This window comes from Sphaeramia orbicularis, chromosome 5 (assembly GCF_902148855.1).
Source record: "Sphaeramia orbicularis chromosome 5, fSphaOr1.1, whole genome shotgun sequence".
In the NCBI taxonomy this organism is placed as follows: Eukaryota; Metazoa; Chordata; class Actinopteri; order Kurtiformes; family Apogonidae; genus Sphaeramia; species Sphaeramia orbicularis.
In genome coordinates this window covers 61,498,187-61,520,751 of record NC_043961.1, presented here as the reverse complement: position 1 = coordinate 61,520,751, position 22,565 = coordinate 61,498,187, and the positions used below count along the sequence as shown (strand labels likewise).

General features: G+C 41.7%; 1 protein-coding gene across 1 annotated transcript; it reads right to left on the bottom strand.

Moving 5' to 3' along the window:
* Positions 1-233: 233 nt before the first annotated feature.
* Positions 234-22,243, bottom strand: LOC115420041 (intermediate filament protein ON3). Its single transcript, XM_030135195.1, has 10 exons — positions 21,793-22,243; positions 12,685-12,893; positions 12,536-12,596; positions 9,869-9,964; positions 8,379-8,543; positions 5,245-5,370; positions 4,961-5,104; positions 3,219-3,295; positions 2,232-2,278; positions 234-406 (listed from the first exon to the last, which is right to left on the bottom strand). The coding sequence occupies exons 1-10, from the start codon at positions 22,102-22,104 to the stop codon at positions 300-302; spliced, it is 1,344 nt and encodes a 447-aa protein (XP_029991055.1). The 5' UTR covers positions 22,105-22,243; the 3' UTR covers positions 234-299.
* Positions 22,244-22,565: the final 322 nt, after the last annotated feature.

Below are 22,565 nucleotides of genomic sequence, written 5' to 3'. Positions count from 1 at the left end.
TGTTAGTTAGTGAATATTCCACCTGTACCTGGATTTAAAAGAACTGAGGAGAAAAAAGAACTATCAAACTAGACGTGTGTGTGTGTGTGTGTGTGTATGTGTGTGTGTGTTTCCTTGTGTGTGTGTATGTGTGTGTGTATGTATGTGTGTGTATGTGTGTGTGTGTTTCCTTGTGTGTGTGTATGTACGTGTGTGTATTTCCGTGTGTGTGTGTGTGTATGTGTGTCTGTGTGTGTGTGTGTGTGTGTGTGTGTGTGTGTGTGCGTGTGTGTGTGTGTGTGTCCTTGTGTCTTCTATATTCAGTGAATGCTGAATCTGCTGCTATCTCTGGTCTCAGTTGTCTTTATGAGCAGTTTTGGAGCAGGCAAACTGTTGTTACTGTGGAAGCCATTAGTACTTTTAGAACCTGGAGAGAGAGAGGGAGAGGAGGAGAGGAGAAGAGGAGGAGGAGAGAGGGGAAGGAAAAGACAGACAGTAAACAGAGAGGACGGACAGAAAGACAAACAGTCAGTCAGTGAAGTGTGTTCAGTGAAAATAAGAGCAAACTGAAAACAGCTGATCCTGTCTGGGTTGGATTCATGGAAGACTTTAAACCTGACTTTAAACCTGACTTTAAACCAGACTTTAAACCTGACTTTAAACCTGACTTTAAACCAGACTTTAAACCTGACTTTAAACCTGACTTTAAACCAGACTTTAAACCTGACTTTAAACCTGACTTTAAACCAGACTTTAAACCTGACTTTAAACCAGACTTTAAACCTGACTTTAAACCTGACTTTAAACCAGACTTTAAACCTGACTTTAAACCAGACTTTAAACCAGACTTTAAACCTGACTTTAAACCTGACTTTAAACCAGACTTTAAACCGACTTAACCTGACTTTAAACCAGACTTTAAACCTGACTTTAAACCAGACTTTAAACCTGACAGCTTGAACTGTCTGTATTTAGATGTTAAACAGGGAGGAGGGATGGACATAATGGAGACACAAAAACATGTGAGGAAAGGAACCAAAGGAGGGTCTAAGACAACGACGACAGGTTAGAACTGTCCTCCAAAAGGACAGACTGTCTCACACATGGACTACCTGTGTCCATGGTCACATGTGAAACATGTGGTCATGTGACAATTCTGAGGAAAATGTAGTTTTAGAACCTTTTATTTATGTCACATGGGAAGCATGTGTTGAAAGGTGCTGGAGACCTATGTTGACCAGTTTTTCATCAAATCTGTCAAACCTCAGTCATATCCTCAGATTCACAAATCTGTAAGTCTGTCTGTCATTACTCAGCTGGATCTCTTGCATTATGGTGAACAATGTCCAAGTGCCATCCACCAGAAACAAAACCCATGTGTTTACATTCAGACCGGAAATGGAAGCTCGCGCTGTGTGAACCTCCCAGTCGCCTGCAGCAGCAACGGCAGCGTGAGCCTCCATTTCCAGTCTGAATGTAAACACATGGGTTTTGTTTCTGGTGGATGGCACTTGGACATTGTTCACCATAATGCAAGAGATCCAACTGAGTAATGACAGACAGACTTACAGATTTGTGAATCTGAGGATATGACTGAGGTTTGACAGATTTGATGAGAAATTGGTCAACGAAAGTCTCCAGCACCTTTAAACTATGACTAAAAGGATATTTAAACTGAGGAAGAGCTTCAGCCATGACACCACAAACACATGAACTGCACATGTGCAAAAATACATGTGACCGACAGTGGAACATGTGAGAACCATCACCCTTCCTGAATTAAAACTGTCTCATTCATTAATGTTTGTTTTATGTTTAAAGGTGTTTGTTCACTTCAGCTTCAGAAAAAAAACAAAACAAAAATGTGTCTTTTAGAAAAGTTTTTTTTTTTTTTAATCATTTTATTGTGAGAATTGAGATGCAAACAGTAAATGAGGATATGATGACAAAACAGAGACGCATGCATAAGAAGAACCCTAACTCTAGACTAGAACCAGACAGGTGGTGGTTTATGGGGGGGGGGGTGTCAGTAGGATGTCCAGAAGGTTCCACGTTCTGCTGTGGAAAAACCACCTGCATCTACAGAATACATTTCACACTGTAAAAAGACAAAAGCCTGCTGTTCTCTAACTGGGGGGGTGGGGGTGGGGGTGGGGGGTAATGGAGGCTGTGCAGGTCCTGCTGTGGTGGGGGGGTGGAGGCGTCGGTGCAGCTGTGTGCTCCATACAGGTCTGGACCAGATAGTTACTTACTGTAGCTGGACACAGCCTGGATGTTGAGGATGGACTGCTGTCCCAGTCTGCACGACAACAACACAACAATACACAACAACACATGACAACACACAACAACAACACAACAACACAAGAGAACACAGAAGAACACACGCAGGTCAGTTCATGTTCACAGATCTGTCATGACTCATCTGAAAGCATCCATTCAACTCCAATTATTTTATTTGACTATTATTACTCATTTGATAATTATTTCCTGACCCGAAGCTTCATTTCAAAACACTGGTTCCACTGTTGTTTCACACGGACATTTATTGTGATGCACATGAGTCCAGGGTCATCCACAGTTCAGTGTTTGTTCATGTTCAGGTGTTTGTAAATGTGTTGGAGACTGAACTGAACTGACAGATGGTTAGACATGGAACCTGACTGGTCTGGTGGTGTGTGTGTGTATATATATATATATATATATATATATATATATATATATATATATATATATATATATATATACACACATACACACACACACACACACACACATATATATATATATTTATTTATTTACACACACACATACTTTTATACTGTGATTGTTAATTGTCTATATATTTTTTAAAATATAATTTTCCTTTTATTCTTTTTGTGGTTGTTGTTTCTGGAATAAAGGACATGTTTTAGTCATTTTCAGATGTGTGCTGGTTTCACATTTTTACTACTTTTATCACCTCTACTAATAATCATTTAATAGAATTGAAGAAAATAACCAATAGATTAACTGATTCCAGACTCATCACCAGCTGCAGTTCTACTCATCCGTTCTTCTACAGTTCTACTCATCTGTTCTTCTACAGTTCTACTCATCTGTTCTTCTACAGTTCTACTCATCCGTTCTTCTACAGTTCTACTCATCCGTTCTTCTACAGTTCTACTCATCTGTTCTTCTACAGTTCTACTCATCTGTTCTTCTACAGTTCTACTCATCTGTTCGTGGGTCTGTCTCACCTGTCCTCCTCTCCTTCCAGCAGTTTCCTGTAGGTAGCGATCTCTATGTCCAGAGCCAGTTTCAGATTCATCAAGTCCTGCAGGAGGACATCCAAACTCATTATATAGTGTCAGTTTGGTGTCACATGACTGTTTTTTAATCATCTATGGTCAGTGTTAAATACATGGACTTAGAATGTGTTCAACTTACAAACAACAAACACACAATTAAACTACAGTTACTCATCAAAGTGTTGGTGATCCCATGGGACTGAATCTGAAATGTGTGTGTGTGTGTGTGTGTATATATATATATATATATATATATATATATATATATATATATATATACACACACACACACACACACACACATTCTTTTTTAAAAAGATGAAATTATTTAATGTGTGCAGGACTCTGATGACTTTGTTACCAGTGTTCTATTCAATCTGTTTTAACATTTTGCGTTGTGCTGTGGTATGGTGGTCATTCAATGACCAGTAAGAGGAAGTTAACTGGGCTGGTAAATGTAGCATCAAAGGTGGTCGGGGTCCAGCTGACCCAGCTGCAGGACATGTATGTTCAACAGGTCAGTGGTTTAAACTGTTCTGATCACCCACTGTTTGGGGAGTTTAATTTGCTCCCTTTTGGACACTGTTTTAGGCTTCCTCAGTTGAGAACTGGACGGGCTAGGGCACAGGTGTCATACATGTGACCCGGGGGCCAAATCCGGGCCCCCAAAGGGTCCAGTCTGGCCCCAGGGATGAATTTATGAAATGCAAAAATTACACTGAAGAAATTACTCATTTTAGTTCAGGTTCCACATACAGACCAATTTAATCCCCAGTGGGTCAGATCAGTCAAATACTATCATAATAACCTATAAATGATCACAACTCCATATTTTTCCCTTTGTAAATGTAAACATTTTCATGTCATTTTACTGTATTTACACTAAAACAAACTAACTTTTCACAAAAACACAAATAACTGCAACAAATATGAATATTTCGAAATGTCTGAAATGTAATTGTAACAATATTCAGCCTGTTATGAAATGTTTTGTGTGTTTGTTGATCCACTGTGATCTGTATGTTGTAATGCACATGTTTAAATGATAAACTGAGACAGAATATTGTTAAAATTACACTTAGTTTTCTTAAGAAATTTCCATTTGTTCATGTTATTCACATTGTTTTAAAGGATAGTTGGTAGATGTAAACATTTTCATTGCATAATTTAACTTTTTTTGCTCTAAAACATAGAGGAAAGTTTGGAATTGACATTATTTATATATTATTATGTTATTATTTTACTGGTTCAGCCCACTGCAGATCAAATTTAGCTGAATGTGGAACTGAACTAAAATGAGTCTGACAGCCCTGGGCTAGGGATTCCTTTATTCCTGTGGGTATTAGGAATCTGAATTCACTTCGCTGATATCTACAACTTTTTTTTATGTGTCCATTTTTTTCTTTTTTTTTTAATATGATTATTTATTTTTTAATGCTCATGGCCATTATGGCAGTTAACTTGTGTACTGCCCTATTAGACCTTTTTTTAACTTGTGTTGGGAAGGGAGGGGCTCCATTGTGTGTTGTCCTGTCTTGTGTAATTTTATTGTGGTGCCATCTGGTGGTGCTGTTTCTGAGTATCTGTTTTTGTGTTTATGATCCCTGCTGCACACTGACTTTCCTTTCCTAAGGATAAATAAAGTTGAAGTTGAAGTACATGTCCATATATGTGTCCCTGGTGGCTCTGACCTGGTACTCTCGCAGCTGTCGGGCCATGTCCTGCTTGGCTCTCTGCAGGGCGTCCTCCAGGTCTCTGGTCCGGGCTTTGGCCTCCTTCACAGCCAGTTCTCCACGCTCCTCTGCCTCGGCCAGCTGGTTCTCCAGACCGCCACGCTGACAGACACAGAACATGATGGTTCAAATCCTTCTGTCTGCAGTACTGCTGTTGAAGTCCCAGTGAACCTGTAGTGGACCTGTAACTGCACCTGTACCTATACCTGTAACTGTAACTGTACCTATAACTGTAACTGTACCTGGGCTTTGACCGCCTCGATCTCGCTCTGCAGACGGCTGATGAGACGGTTCACCTCGGCCACCTCACTCTTCACAACACGAAGCTCATCTCCAAACTGACTGGCCTGCACCGACATCTGGTCGAACTGCACACACACACACACACACACACACACACACACACACACACACACACACACCAAGGTTATTATCGTTAACAAAAACTAATGAAATGATAAAAACTAGAATTGTAAAAACATTTTTGTTAACTGAAATAAATAACTATAACAGGGATTAAAGCAAAAATTTTTCATCTGACTGAAAATGTTCTTCTGGTCAAAATCATTGGCCACTATTAAAAATGATGTAATACAATACTACTATAACATTCAAGTTTATATAGTCAAATTTGGCAATACTGTAAAACACACTGAATGGGTGTCATACCTGCTGCCAGACGCTAGTCTGGTCTTGTCTGTCTTTTATGTTTTGTTTGTCACTTCCTGTTTTATTTTGTTAAGTTTTCCCTCATGTGTCTTGTCTGTCGTCTTTACTTCCTGTTCCCTGTTCATCCTGACCTCTGTTCTGATTACCTGTCTCCGCCCTGATTTGCTTCACCTGTGTCTAGTTGTCTTCCCTCCCTTTTGTGTATTTAAACCCTGTCTCTTCCCCTAGGTCATTCGCCAGTTTGTAACTCTAGCAGTTCAGACCAGTGTTTTGACCTCATTTGTTCGTTTGCCTGCCTGTTTTTGACCTGTTTTTGGATCCCTCGGGTTTTCGTCTTCTGCCTGCTCCCTGTCTGGTTTTGTCTGCCTCTCCGGATTCCTGGTTTTGACCTTCTCGCCCTGACTATCGGTACGTGAGTTTTGTCTTGTCCTTATGTCCTGTCGCCCGAGAATTTGCCTGCCTGTGTATGACCTGTTTCCGTCCCTGACCTCCCTTTGCTTCTCCCTAGTCGGGAGAAAAACCCCTAACACCGTACGGGGAGACGGGCTGTCGCCCCTGATCCAGAGATCGAATCAGAGAAGGATATCAACCACCATTATCCTCAAGATTCTGTCACTGTTCATTATTTTTCACCTGTGTGTGATAAATAAATCTTTTGAATTATATTTTTGGCGTTTGAGTTCTGCATTTGGATTCTGTGTTTGTACTCGCACCATTACAATGAGAGAGTGTACAGGTGTAGAAGATCAGTAACATGGATAGAAAAATGTCATGAGTGGTATTGGTGGGGGGTCTGGGGGTCCTCCCCCAGAAAATTTTTAAAGCTTCAGGTCAATTTTGGTGCTCTCTGGATAATTTTAAAGGGTATGAAAACCTGTGAAGCAAGTGAAAATAACTAGAAGAAAACCTTACTGCAAAAAATGAGTGAAAAACTTTTTAATTTAACAATCAAGCCACGCCCACCTCCATCTATTTTTCACGCATCTCTCAATAGTTCCCACTTCAGCACCTTCCTCTACAAACGTGTCCATGATGTCGTATACGCTAGCCAAAATAATCTGTACGTCGTCAAACCTGCGTCCACAAGCCCCTCCCACCAATACCATGTTCTCTTTTGATTGGAAGAAATTACGTCAACTGAAACAGAAATTCTATTCCGTTCCAGATCCTCTCTGAGGGGATTTCAAATACAGTGGCTTTGCAAATACCAAGGGTGTTACTCATTCATTCAGTTTTATCTTCGTACTGTACCACACACATAGAAATAAGATGCTAAACGGGTCCAAATAAAACACTTATGCAGTCGGGCACGTAACCGCGTAAGGCCGCGGCGCGCACAGCCGCACGCATGGGAAGGGCACATACACACAAACACACACACACACACACACACACACACACACACACACACACACACACACACACACACACACACACACACACACGTCATATACCGGCAAGAGGAGATAAGCTCTGAACCCAAACATGAAGGTACATGTAGATCAGTTCTGTCTTCTTCCCTTTTCGCTGTGGTTCTTTCATAATGAAAGCTACTTGTCTGCACTAAACTAAAGTTAGTCTGGAGGCTGAACTTCAGTAAAGCTGAACTTGTCCATGTGTTTCTGAGGCACAGAATGAGCAGCGTTTCCTTCCAAAGAGAAACAGTCATCAATCTGTCCTCCTGACATAAAAATAAAGAAGTCATCTTATTCTCATCACTGTTAAACCTATCAGCCCCCTGTGCCTGTGTTCAACACCTGCAGACCCAGGACAGCAGACCCAGGACAGCAGACCCAGGACAGGATCGTGGTGCCGACTGGACTCCGCGAAACTCGTGGGGAAGTTACTTCAATATGACTTTTTTCCCCCCTCAATTTTTCCATTTGATGGAAATCCGTTGTGGTGACGGAGAACTTTAATCCCTGAACTATAATTAAAAGAAAAAAACCATAACTAACTGAAACTGTATTATGTGTTTACAAAACTAACTAAAATGTATAAAAATTATGGATAAAATTCCCTTCGTTTTCGTCTTTGTCAATGTTGGATTGATATGAAATTGATTTATTTCACTCTAGCAATTTTAGCTAGTGGTACCATATGATAATTAATGGTCCATCACTTGTGTTCACTTGTGGTTTCCAGTCGTCTTCTGGTCCCCACTCTACCTGGAAACATGGAGACTAAAGTTGGGAGAAAGCAGCAGAGTCCTGTCTGGGATTTATTTGAATACGACGACAGAGAAGAAGAGAAAAGAGACCACTGAACCAAAATTAATACTAAAACTAAACTAAAACTAAGCATTTAGAAAAAAATCAAGACTAATAAAAACTAGAATAACAGCATCATTTTATTCATGATACAGACGAAACAGCAGAGATCAGACACATCCATGTTAGAGACTGTCCAACTGGACGTCCAGCATGTCTTCACTGGAGCTGGTGTCTTCTCAGTACCAGTCTACTCCAGTGTTCAACTAATGTCTCTTCGTGTTCCACCTGTGTTTTTACCTGAACACCAGTACCTCTGTTCTGGAACCTTTTTAATCCGTACCTTGCTCTTGGACCAGGTTCTGGACCCTCTTTAGTCCATACCTTGCTCTTGGACCAGGTTCTGGACCCTCTTTAGTCCATACCTTGCTCTTGGACCAGGTTCTGGACCTTCTTTAGTCCGTACCTTGCTCTTGGACCAGGTTCTGGACCCTTACCTTGCTCTTGTACCATGCTTCTGCCTCCTCTCTGCTTCGCGCTGCTATCTCCTCGTACTGGGCTTTGACTTCGGCCACTATCTGCTCCATGTTCAGGCTGCGGCTGTTGTCCATCTGCACCACCACTGACGTGTCTTTGATGCTGGCCTGCAGTTCACGCAGCTCCTGATTTCACAGAAGTATAATAGAACGGTTACAGAAGGAGGAGCATGTCAGGATTCACAGACGACGTCCATGAAACCATGAATCAGACTAAGGAAGTAAATCTGTCTCATCAGATTTTGAATTATAAAAGCTATTGAATTTTTTGCGCTGAATTTTTTTGCACTGAAATTAAGTATCTGAATTTTTTGTCTCTGAATTCAACTATGTTCATAAATTTAGAATAAAAAAAATTCAGATGCAAAAAATTCAGATCTCACACCCAGGGACCCAAGGATAAGCAAGATTGAATTTTTTCTTTTTGAATTTTTTGCATCTGAATTTTTTGTTTTTGAATTTTTTTTGCATCTCATTGTTTCACTTTTGAACTTTTTGCATCTGAATTTTTTACTTTTGAATTTTTTGCATCTGAATTTTTTATTCCAAATTTATGAACATAGTTAAATTCAGAGACAAAAAATTCAGATACTTAATTTCAGTGCAAAAAAAATTCAGTCCTAGAAATTCAGTAGCTTTTATAATTCAAAATCTGATGAGACAGATTTACTTCCATCTCAGACAAAGTGAAAATACAGTCTGACACCACATGGATTTATCAGCATGAAATCAGATCATTTGATTGGCTCTAAGATCCATGTTCTGATGATACAGTTGTAAGCACAACAACATCTGACCATGAAAATCACCCTTGGCCCTGCCCCTTACCCCTCCCCTTTGGCCCTGTCCCTTACTCTTACCCCTCCCCCTCCCCCCCGTCCCTTACTCCCACCCCTACCCCTTGGCCCTGCCCCTTACCCCTATCCCTCCTCCTTGGCCCTGCCCCTTACTCCTACCCCTCCCCTTTGGCCCTGTCCCTTACTCTTACCCCTCCCCCTTGGCCCTGCCCCTTCCCCATCCCCTTAGCCCTCCCCTTTGGCCCTTCCCCATCCCCTTAGCCCTCCCCCTTGGCCCTTCCCCTACTCCTACCCCTCCCTCTTGGCCCTGCCCCTTCCCCTTAACCTTTCCCCTTGGCCCTGCCCCTTCCCCTTCCCCTTACCTCTCCCCCTTGGTCCTTCCCCTTCCCCTTACCTCTCCCCTTTGGCCCTTCCCCTTCCCCTTACCTCTCCCCCTTGGCCCTTCCCCTTACTCCTATCCCTCCCCCTTGGCCCTGCCCTTTACTCCCACCCCTTGGCCCAGGGGTGAATTGGGATTGGGCCCTTCTGATCTCGATGTCAGTTTATGTTTGAAGTCACGTCTCCACTGACTTCTATTAAGGACAAGCAAAACTAAACACCACAATGACAGAAATGAAACTGTGGAAATACATAAAGAAAGAAGAGTTTTTGTACCTCCTCATAGACGCTGCGCAGGAAGTTAATCTCATCAGTCAGAGCTCCCACTTTATCCTCCAGGTCTGCCTTCACAAGGTAGGCGGAGTCCACATCCTGACCAATGACACCAAAGAAAAACACCCACATGACATGAAAAAACCCCCACCAGAACATGGAATACAGGACACATGGACAAACTGAAGACACCACAGAAACCAAAGACGCTGACAGAGGACTGGAATGAACGTTTGGAAGAAGTCTGCACATCCTTTAATTCTCTACAAATACTTCAAATATGAACAGTATCAGTAGTCATGTGATGTGTAATCAGTCTCTGTGAATCAGGGCTCTCAAAGTCATGTTCTTTCAGGTTCCACATTCAGCCTGATTTGATCTGCAGTGGGCCGAACCAGTAAAATAAGAACAGAATAACCTAGAAATAATGACAACTCCAAATTTTTGTCTTTGTTTTAGTGCAAAACCCCCCATTGAATTATGAAAATACTTACTTTTATAAACTATCCAAACAAAAAAGATGTGAATAACCTGAAAAAACTGAAATTTCTTAAGAAAAATCAGCGCAATTTTAACAATATTCTTCCTCCACTTCTCATTTGTCCATGTGCATTCTGGATCAGATCTACAAAGACACTAAACACTGAGGAACAGGAAGAAAAGAGTTCAAACTGGACTGAATTTAATACAGACATTTTAGGTTGTTCATATTTGTTCAGGTTATTCACATTTTATTGTTACAGGAGAGCTTGTAAATGTAAATATTTTCATAATTTAATGTTATTTTTTGCACTAAAATAAAGACAAACATTTGAAGCTGTCATTATTTATAGACATAATGTAATATTTTTCTCCCATCAAACCCAGTTGTAAATCTGCAGTGGTTCTTTTGTGTGGGTTCTTCTGCTGTTATTACTTGACTGTAGATCAGATTGGTCTGGATGTGGAACCGACACTAAAATGAGTTCCACAGCCTGGACTGTGGAATTAATGCACTTTGGAAATTCATCCCAGGGGTCGGACTGGAACCTTTGGCGGGACCCATTTGGGCCCCGGGACGCATGTTTGAAAAAAATTCAGATGCAAAAATTCAGATCACACATCCAGGACACCAAGGATAAGCAATTGATTCTATCTCAAGTCAAACCGACAGCCAACCAGTCGAGTTACATTAGGTTGGTCATGTGACGCCGATGCAGGAAGACGGTCAGCGCAGATGTGTGATCTGAATTTTTCAGTGCTAGAAATTCAATGGCTTTTATAATTCAAAATCTGATGAGACAGATTTGCTTCCATAGAGGCAAGGCTATTATCGTTAACAAAAACTAACGAAATGACAAAAACTAGAATTGTAAAAACATTTTTGTTAACTGAAATAAATAAAAACTATAATTAAAAGAAAAAAACGATAACTAACTTAAACTGTATTGTGTGTTTATAAAACTAACTAAAACGGATAAAAATTATGGATAAAATTAACTTCCTTTTCATCTTTGTCAATGTCTGACTGATATGAAATTGAGTTATTTGACTCCATTGATTTTAGCTAGCAGCACCATGCGGTACTTCACGGTCCGTCACTTGGTTTAGAGTTGGAAACATGGAGACTAAAGCAGTCCTGTCTGGGATTTATGGGAATACGACAGTGAAGAAGATAAAAGATACAAAAAAAACTAAAACTAAACTAAAACCAAGTGTTCAGAGAACGCAAACCTCCGCCAAGCACCCCGAACGGTGTGCATGTGTGGATCGACTATTTCTGTTTAAATCCAACAGTTTCCAGGTTGTTCCATACAGCAGAAAAAGTTGAATCTAGTCCCAGTCATGTGTCTGTCCAATTAGATTCAATTCACATCAATATTTGTTGAGTTCTAATTTTAAATGTGTGGGAAATGGGATTTTCAATGTTCAGTGGAAATGTCCACAGAGTCCACATTCCACAGTGGATGTGGACAATTTAGTTCCAGATACAAGAGATTGTTCTAAGCTACAGGTGGATCCAACTGGAGGAGAATCAGAGTCGTTTTGAATTTTTGATGAATTTTGGAAAATGTCTCAGTGATGACAGATGGAAAACTGTAGATGTTGTGACCTTGCTGTGACCTTGAACTTTGTCCTACTGGGACCAAAATGGACTGGGTTGGTCCCAGGGCCTAGGCCTATCTGTGGGGAAGATCTGGGAAAGATGGGTGGAAGAGTTTTCCCCTAAAGTTGCTAACAAACAAACAAACAAACAAACAAACAAACAAACACACACAAAGCAAAGTGATCACAATACCTCCTGGCGGAGGAAACAAGTATTTAGAAAAAACAAAAACTAATAAAAACTATCAAACCTGCTCTAAAAACAAATTAAAACTAACTGAATTAGAGGAAAAAAAAGTCAAAACTAAATAAAACTAAACCATACTGAAAAATCCAAAACTATTAGAACCTTGCATAGAGGTGCAACAGAAGTATGAGGCAGCATAAAATAAGCTGAAATGTGTTCTGATACTGACACTGATACTGATAGTGATACTGGTAGTAAAAGTAGTGATCCATGTGGGTGTGTAGGACAGTAGGACAGACTCTGAGACACAGGACAATGGAAGAGGACAAAAGGCTGGATCCCATTACCCACCACACCTGTGTGAAGGAACAGTATGAATGAACATGAGTGAGGCTGACCTTCTTTAGGATGACAAAGTCATTCTCCAGGTTGTTCCTTTTGTTGATTTCCTCCTCATATCTGGGACACAGAGGACAGCAGAGGTGTGTTTATTACCCACATCTACATTCAACACCTGGACGTCACACACTGAAGCCACGTCACCTACTTGTGCTTGTAGTCCTCCACCAGACCCTGCATGTTCCTCAGCTCTCCGTCCAGTTTGGTTTTGTCGTTGTTGACCAGGTCCATCTGGCGCCGCAGACCCGCCATGTAGGCCTCGAACAGGGGCTCCACGTTGGAGCGGCTCACCCCCTGGCCCTGGAGCAGCTCCAGCTTGGTCTCCAGCATCTTATTCTGCTGCTCCAGGAAACGAACCTGAAGGACATAGGTCCAATATGAACCCAGACACACATGGATTTAGATCCAACTGCAGGACGGAACCGAGGTTATTATCGTTAACGAAAACTAACGAAATGACCAAAACTAGAATTGGAAAAACATTTTTGATAACTGAAATAAATAAAAACTACAATTAAAAGAAAAAAACGATTACAAACTGAAACTGTATTGTGTGTTTACAAAACTAACTAAAACGTATAAAAATTATGGATAAAATTCCCTTCGTTTTTGTCGTTGTCAACGTTGGATTGATACGAAATCAATTTATTTTGCTCTAGCATTCAAGGTTCTAATAGTTTTGGATCTTTCATTCTAGTTTAGTTTGATTTAGTTTTGACTTTTTTTCCCCCTCTAATTCAGTTTTAATTCAATTTTAGAGCAAGTTTGATAGTTTTATTAGTTTTTGTTATTTTCTAAATGCTTAGTTTTAGTTTAGTTGTCTCTTTTCTCTGTCGTCATATTCAAATAAATCCCAGACAGGACTCTGCTGCTTTCTCCCAACTTTAGTCTCCATGTTTCCAGGTAGAGTGGGGACCAGAAGACGACTGGAAACCACAGTGAACACAAGTGACCAAAAAGTGTCGTATGGAGACAGCACAGAAAACTGAGAGAGACAAAGAAATCGATTTCGTATCAATCTGACATTGACAAAGACGAAAACAAAGGGAATTTTATCCATAATTTTTATCCGTTTTAGTTAGTTTTGTAAACACACAATACAGTTTCAGTTAGTTATCATTTTTTTCTTTTAATTATAGTTTTTTAGCTTACGGCCGACAGGCTGTAAACTATTGTCGTCATGCGTCGTCTGTTGTCTGTTATCGTTTGTCGTCCGTTACAAAACTTTCAGTGGTCATCTTCTCCAAAACTACAATTCCGATTGACTTCAAACTTGCTATACAGCTTCTTTATGATGATGTCAGCAAAAGTTAGTGAAATTATTTGGATCTGGATCTGATCCTGGATTTGGTGCAACTTTGAAAAATGTCCCCATTATAACAGATAGGAAGTGGATGGATGCAATAACTCAGTAAATCTAAATGATCTCCAGTGTAAATGTCTCCAGTCCAGCCCTGATGGGGAGATGACCCAAACATAATGTCCACATGCTGATCAGGATCTTCTTCTGGATCTGGAACTGACGCAAAATTGAACATGGGCTCTAATGGGGAAAACATTTCAATCGTCTTCTTCTCCTAAACTCCAGCTCTGATTGACTTCAAACTTGGTATACAGCTTCTGTATGATGATGTCAGCACAAGGGATTGAAATTATTTCGATCCAGATCTCATTCTGGATTTGGTGCCACTTTGAAAAATTTTCCCATTATAAGAGATAGGAAGTGGGTTGATCCAATAAATCAGTATCAATGATATCAAGTGTGAATTTGAATTTCTTGCAGATCGGATTGGAATATGACCAAAACATGGGCTATTTCTGTAACAGAATAAATACACAGAACTGGGTGAGAATAAATAGCATCTGGATACATTTCCCAAAGCTTTTAATTTGGCCGGTAAGCTACAGGGCCATTGGTCCGATTTTTATTAATTTTAGTTAAAGAAAATGTTGTTACAATTCTAGTTTTCATCATTTCATTAGTTTTCATTAATGATAATAACCTTGATGCACACATTCAAATGTCTTTTTCACACTTATTCAGTGTTAAACATGTGTCTGTGCTTGGCAGTAGTTTGCTGAGGTCCATCAGTGTGTGTTGGTGTTCCTCTGGTGTCTGCCTGTGTCACTGTGTCCTTCAACTGTGGCTGATGCAGCTGACACACTGAGTTCAGCAAATACTGGTGGATGGGACACCACTTTACTGCATTTAGTGTGTTATACGTACGCATTTTCATCCTTTCATATATTATTTAACTCCATTTGAAGGCATGTCAATTCGCTAACTGCTAATCGCGCCAACCGCTACCCCTACCTCCTCCATTAGTTTCCTTTGTTTTGGTGCTTACCGCATGTGCGTAACCGGCTGCGTGATGACGTCAGGATGCCCTGTGTACAAACCGGAGGCAGACTGCCGCTGGATTTGTTTTATTTTTTTTAAATCGATTTTGGGACATTTTAAATCGATTCTGAATCACAGTAAATGAGAATTGCGATTTTTATATGAATCGATTTTTTGGCACATCCCTATCATTTGGCCTTTGCCATGTTGGCTTTTTGAAGCCAGAAGTGACCATATTTGGACAAAAGGGGCAGAATTACAGGAACCTAAGAGGTTTGTGTATGCTAAGTGTTAGCCAAGTAATTTGGTGAAATAGCGAAGTTCATCAAACACTGAGTGAAAAAAGCCTTTTTCTGTAGATCAGTTTCATGTGACATATGACGTATGCTGCGTGTGCACCTTGGAGGCAGAAAACACGCCGAGTTCGTACAAAGCAGTGACTGCCAGTGTGAATAATGCCGTCGTCTTGCTGTGCCTTAGGTTGTCAGAATAGAAAGAGCACACAGAAAGAGTTAATCTTCTATACAATTCCTGCTTGTAAACATCCCTTCCACAAAAATCGGCGAAAGTTACGGTTGCAGGCATTAAAATGCAAGAACTGGTGTGAGGAGGAAATGAAGAGTGCTGGTCTGTGCAGTGCACACCTCATATGTGGCAAGTTCTGGAGATCTACCATACAGAGGTCGCCTTAACTGAAAATATTCCGTCATTGACGGATTTTTTTTTTTTTAAATGACAGAAAATTCTGAAGGCTGTCCATCATTTTGACAGATTAAAATACTGAGGGTAATCTACCAAAGAAAGTTTCCACACAACACTGTGAACAGAACCTGCTGCAGGATCGCTGGTCTGTCTGTGAGCAAGGCATCAAACATTTAGTAACAGCATCCAACTGTATAGAACCAACAGCACCTGTATAGAACCAACAGCACCTGTATAGAACCAACAGCACCTGTATAGAACCAACAGCACCTGTATAGAACCAACATCCTACCTGTATAGAACCAACAGCACCTGTATAGAACCAACATCCTACCTGTATAGAACCAACATCCTACCTGTATAGAACCAACATCCTACCTGTATAGAACCAACAGCACCTGTATAGAACCAACAGCACCTGTATAGAACCAACATCCTACCTGTATATAGAACCAACAGCACCTGTATAGAACCAACATCCTACCTGTATAGAACCAACATCCTACCTGTATAGAACCAACAGCACCTGTATAGAACCAACAGCACCTGTATAGAACCAACATCCTACCTGTATATAGAACCAACAGCACCTGTATAGAACCAACATCCTACCTGTATAGAACCAACATCCTACCTGTATAGAACCAACAGCGCCACTGTTCACCTCTACGCTGAATACAACAGCGGTACTCCAGTCACATGACTCACCGTTAGTCCACCTGTCCACCCAGTATCAGTTCTGCATACAGACCACTGGGTTCCATTGGTGTCAGTGGTGGTTCTGTTCTGCCGACCACTGTTTAGAGTTATTACCGCAGTTAACCTAGCTTCTCAGTACAGTTAGCCTAGCTTCTCAGTATAGTTAGCCTAGCTTCTCAGTACAGTTAGCCTAGCTTCTCAGTATAGTTAGCCTAGCTTCTCAGTATAGTTAGCCTAGCTTCTCAGTATAGTTAGCCTGCGTGCCTGTTGCACTTTGCAGCATGGAAAAACAGAACAGTCCTCATGTGGTCCGGTGCTGCAGACCCTTTAAACCTCCAGGAGGACTTCCCCTGGACCATCACCTACAGACACAGTGGTTGTGGATCTACCTGCTCCCTTTGAGTTTCCTCAGCTGGGTGAGGCAGATGGAAGTGGGCGGAGCCACGGCGGGTGACAGCGCTGAGTTCAGCTGGAGCTGGAGACAGTACTGCCCCCCCCGTCTGTGCCGGTCTGCTTTAACTATGGGACAGCCTTCCACATGAGGTCCAGTCACATGATGAAGATGGGAGGGGCTTTAGGACACAGACAGTTCACGGAGCGTTTCCAGTGAACATCTGGGCTGGTTCACCAGTTCAGAGCCTGCAGGTGTACGGCTGATGGGAGCCGGCTGGAGCTGGTACTAGTGTTTTTACCTCCGAGTTGCGCACATCACTGTTGTTAGTGAACACTGAAACTCATCTATTGTTACTGATGGAAGGTATGAAACCCTGCCCCCCAGTGGGCGGTCTTTCCTGTTATGACATAAAGCCAAACTCCACCTGAGCAGGTGAATGAGTGACAGACACACCTGTTCAGTCTGACACACCGTCACGTTCTGTTCAAACTGAGGTTTGATTAAAGGGACATAAAGGTGGACCTGAGCAGTTAGAACACAGGTGTCAAACATGCGGCCCGGGGGCCAAAACCAGCCCACAAAGGGTCCAGTCCGGCCCCTGGGATGAATTTGTGAAATGCAAAAAATACACTGAATACACTGAATAAAAATACACTGAAGATATCATCTGAGGTCCTTCCTGTCCAAACAGAAGCTGTAGACTCCATCACTAATAACAGCTGAGTGTGTTCAGGGCCGGATCTGCACAGATCCATTTACCTGCCTGCACTCAGGTACACACCCCCCCTCCCCCCCTGCACAGCACAAAGCCTGTGTTCAGTTCACAACAGAACACTGTCCCTCTGAGAGTCAACCACACCAGCACAGATCGGACTGATCAGGTTACACTGGGCTCAATGGGACGGAAATGGGTCAAACAGCTTCAATGTCAGTGGACCAGTGCCAAGAACTGAAACTGTATAATGGACCAGTACCAATGACTGAGACTGTCTAATGGACCAGTACCAAGGACTGAAACTGTATAATGGACCAGTACCACGGACTGAGACTGTCTAACGGACCAGTACCACGGACTGAGACTGTATAATGGACCAGTACCAAGGACTGAGACTGTATAATGGACCGGTACCACGAACTGAGACTGTCTAACGGACCAGTACCACGGACTGAGACTGTATAATGGACCAGTACCAAGGACTGAAACTGTATAATGGACCAGTACCACGGACTGAAACTGTATAATGGACCGGTACCACGGACTGAGACTGTATAATGGACCGGTACCAAGGATTGAGACTGTAAAAGACATTTAAACAGTTTAAATGTCCGTTTAAATATAATGGACCAGTCCCAGTCTGCGTGTTCCATTCCCAGTGCAGGTGTTTGTTGGTATGTTGGTGCAGGTCTGTTGTATTTCTTCTTCTACTGTGTAATAAAATGCACTTGTCTGGAGTCACTGACCCTGTTTTGGACTTCCAGTGGTTTTCAACTCCAGGCCCGTGTACCCACAGTGCATTGCACTAATGACATTAATGTGCAGGAGAGAGGCAGCTCTTAAATGTTTCAGTGTCAGTGGGATGGGGGGGGGGGTTGGGTTTCACTCCTGTTCACTGAGCTTCACCTCACAACAGCCTTTTGTCGTTCTATGAGCCGGTCTTAAACCAAATGGAGCTGTTTCTGTTGAACTGGACTAAGAAACTACATTTAAACTACATCTGAACCACTTTATTATCAGGGGTTAGAACATGTTTACAGAAATAAACAAGTAGATTTCCAACAGTAGGTTTATGGATGGTTTGGACAGACTGTGTCTAAGACCAGCCATATGAAAAATATATAATCATAATGGACTGCACAGGACGGGGGAAGATTTACAGAACAATTAGACATGCACAGGGGGATTCAAACTCACAGATATATTAATTTTAATATGTTAATGCTAATATTAATGTGTAAATGTTAACATTAATGTTAATGTGTAAATGTGAATGTGTTAATGTGTTAACATTAATGTTAATGTGTTAATGCTAATGTTAATGTTAATATGTTAATGTTAATATTAATGTTAATGTGTTAATGCTAATGTTAATGTTAATATGTTAATGTTAATATTAATGTTAATGTGTTAATGCTAATGTTAATGTATTAATGCTAATGTTAATGTGTTAATGCTAATGGTAATGTGTTAATGTTAATGTGTTAATGCTAATATTAATGTCAGCGTTAATATTATTGTCAGTGTTAATGTCAGTGTGTTAATGCTAATGTTAATGTGTTAATGCTAATATTAATGTCAGTGTTAATGTTAATGTCAGTATTAATATTAATGTTAATGTCAGTATTAATGTTAATGTTAATGTCAGTGTTAATGTTAATGTTTATGTCAGTGTTAATGCTAATGTTAAGGTCAGTGTTAATGTTAATGTCAATGTCAGTGTTAATGTTAATGTGTTAATGTCAGTGTTAATGTTAAAGTTAATGTCAATGTTAATGTCAGTGTTAAAGTTAATGTTAATGCCAGTGTTAATGCTAATGTTAATGTCAGTGTTAATGTTAATGTCAGTGTTAATGTTAATGTCAGTGTTAATGCCAGTGTTAATGCTAATGTTAATGTCAGTGTTAATGTCAGTGTTAATGCTAATGTTACTGTGTTGCTGTTCGCCCTGGTGTTTGTTTCCCTCTTGCTCTCAGTCAGTGTTTCCACAGCTCCCACAGGTAGATTTTCTGAACTCAGTCCAGGCCTCAGAGGATCTGAACCAACAAAGGTTCTATTGTCAACGACTGTCACCGACGCCGTGAGAAAGTCAAGATGTTCCCTGAGCGGAGGATCCACAGTATCCATGTCCACAGGATAACAGAGTACAGCAAATGAGGACAGCCTCTGTTCCTATAACAACCCCCCCCCCCCCCCCCCCCCCCCCAAGCCTGTGCCCCCCCTTCTATCCCCACTCCTCAGTTTCTCCACTAATTAAATGTTTCACTGTTCATTTCATTTCACTCCAGTTTCTTATACAACATACATATATATACATACATATAAACAACTTCATTTACATACTGGAAAAGGAGTGGGAGGAAGTGTAAACTTACTTAACCCCGCCCCTTCCTGTCAGTAAAAGGACGGATGGAAAATGCATGTACTTTTTGTAAATAGTTCATTTGAACTGTTATTGACAAAAATACACAATATTATGTAATCCATGGACCAGTAGTAGTTAAAGGACCAAGAGGATTATGGGAAAGGACAGGACTGCAAACCAGTACTTTAACCAGTACTTCAACTCAGTACTTTAACTTGTACTTCTACCAGTATTTTAACCCAGTATTTTCACCAGTACTTCAACCAGTACTTTAACCCTGTTGTAGTTAAAGGACCAAGAGGATTATGGGAAAGGACAGGACTGCAAACCAGTACTTTAACCAGTACATCAACCCAGTACTTCAATGAGAGCTTTAACCAGTACTTCAACCAGTACCTCAACCCAGTACATTAATCAGTACTTCAATCTGGGACTTCAACCCAGTACTTCAGTGCTGGTCTGGTCTATAGTTTGGTCTGGTCTATTCTTAGGTCTGGTCTATTTGATTTGATTTGATTGATTCATTTATTTCGAACATGTAAAAAAAACAACAACAAAAAAACCGAAAACAAAATAAAACATTCAAATGGACAGAATCTATCTCCAAGCACATACAAGTCTGAATTTTGCATGATTGAAAAGGAGTAGGCAGAAGTATGAACTTATTTAATCCTACCCCTCAGTGCTTCTACACCTTTATCGCTAACTGGATTCAAGAGTCAAACAATAATATTTTCCTAATTTTAACATCAAACCACAACAAATACATAATGCAGTAACTGAATTACACCCAACAATATGATCATGGCAGTCCAGTCATCTTTGGTCTGGTCTATAGTTTGGTCTATTCTTTGGTCTGGTCTATTCTGTGGTCTGGTCTATAGTTTAGTCTGTACCTATTGTTTGGTCTGGTCTATAGTTTGGTGTGGTCTATAGTCTCGTCTGTACCTATTGTTCGGTCTGGTCTATAGTCTGGTCTTTACCTATGGTTTGGTTTGGTCTATAGTCTGGTCTGTACCTATAGTTTGGTCTGGTCTATACTTTGGTCTATTCTTTGGCCTGGTCTGTAGTCTGGTCTATCCTTCGGTCTGGTCTATAGTCTGGTCTATCCTTTCGTCTGGTCTGTAGTCTGGTCTGTACCTATTCTTTGATCTGGTCTATAGTTTGGTCTATTCTCTGGTCTGGTCTATAGTTTGGTCTGGTCTACAGTTTAGTTTATAGTTTGGTAGGTACCTATTCTTTGGTCTGGTCTACAGTCTGGTCTGTACCTATTGTTGGGTCTGGTCTATTGTTCGGTCCATTGTTCGGTCTGGTCTATAATCTGGTCTGGTCTATAGCTTGGTCTGTACCTATTGTTTGGTCTGGTCTATAGTCTGGTCTCTAGTCTGGTTTATTGTTTGGTCTGGTCTATAGTCTGGTCTGGTCTATAATCTAGTCTTTACCTATCCTTCGGTCTGGTCTATAGTCTGGTTTATTGTTCGGTCTGGTCTATATTCTGGTTTATTGTTCGGTCTGGTCTATATTCTGGTTTATTGTTCGGTCTGGTCTATATTCTGGTCGGTCTATAGTCTGGTCTTTACCTATCCTTTGGTCTGGTCTATAGTCTGGTCTTTACCTATCCTTTGGTCTGGTCTATAGTCTGGTTTATTCTTCGGTCTGGTCTATAGTCTGGTCTTTACCTATCCTTCGGTCTGGTCTATAGTCTGGTTTATTGTTCATTCTGGTCTATAGTCTGGTTTATTCTTCGGCCTGGTCTATAGTCTGGTCTTTACCTATCCTTCAGTCTGGTCTATAGTCTGGTTTATTGCTCGTTCTGGTCTATATTCTGGTCTGGTCTATAGTCTGGTTTATTCTTTGGTCTGGTCTATAGTCCGGTCTGGTCTATTATCTGGTCTTTACCTATTCTTCAGTCTGGTCTATTGTTCGGTCTAGTCTATATTCTGGTCTGGTCTATAGTCTGGTTTATTGTTCGGTCTGGTCTATAGTCTGGTCAATCCTTCGGTCTGGTCTATATTCTGGTGCCTGCTGCCTTGTCCGTACCTTGTCAATGAAGGTTGCGAAGCGGTTGTTGAGGCTCTTGATCTGCTCCTTCTCGTGGGCTCGGCTCATGGACAGGCTGGGGTCGATCTCCAGGTTGAGGGGGGCCAGGAGGCTCTTGTTGACGGACAGGGAGGTCAGGGAGGCGCTGAGGCCGTGGTGGTGTCCGTTGGTGCCTGCGTACAAGGAGCTGCTGCTGAGGGACACCCCGCTGAAGCCCCCCTGGCCTGGACCGAAGCCGCTCAGCCGCCTGGAGCCGCCGCTGCTGCGAACCGAGTTACTGGAGCTGATCCGCTTAGTACGACTGAGACTCATGATGGAGGAGAACCAAAGAGGAGCTGGAGAGGAGGTGAAGAACCAAAGAGGAGCTGGAGAGGAGGTGAAGAAACGGAGGTGTGGATAAGAGCTGGTCTGAGGATGCGGCTGGTGGAGTGGAGGAGCTGAAGGTAATGAGAGGAACCAGGAGGAGCAGCTGAGTGTAAGAGGAGCCCCAAAGGGAGGAGGAGCCCCAGAGGGAGGAGGAGTCCTAGAGGGAGGAGGAGCCCCAGAGAGAGGAGTCCCAGAGGGAGGAGTCCTAGAGGGAGGAGTCCTAGAGGGAGGAGGAGCCCCAGAGGGAGGAGTCCTAGAGGAAGGAGGAGTCCCAGAGAGAGGAGTCCCAGAGGGAGGAGTCCTAGAGGGAGGAGGAGCCCCAGAGGGAGGAGGAGCCCCAGAGGGAGGAGTCCTAGAGGAAGGAGGAGCCCCAAAGACAGGAGCCCCAGAGGAAGGAGGAGCCTCAG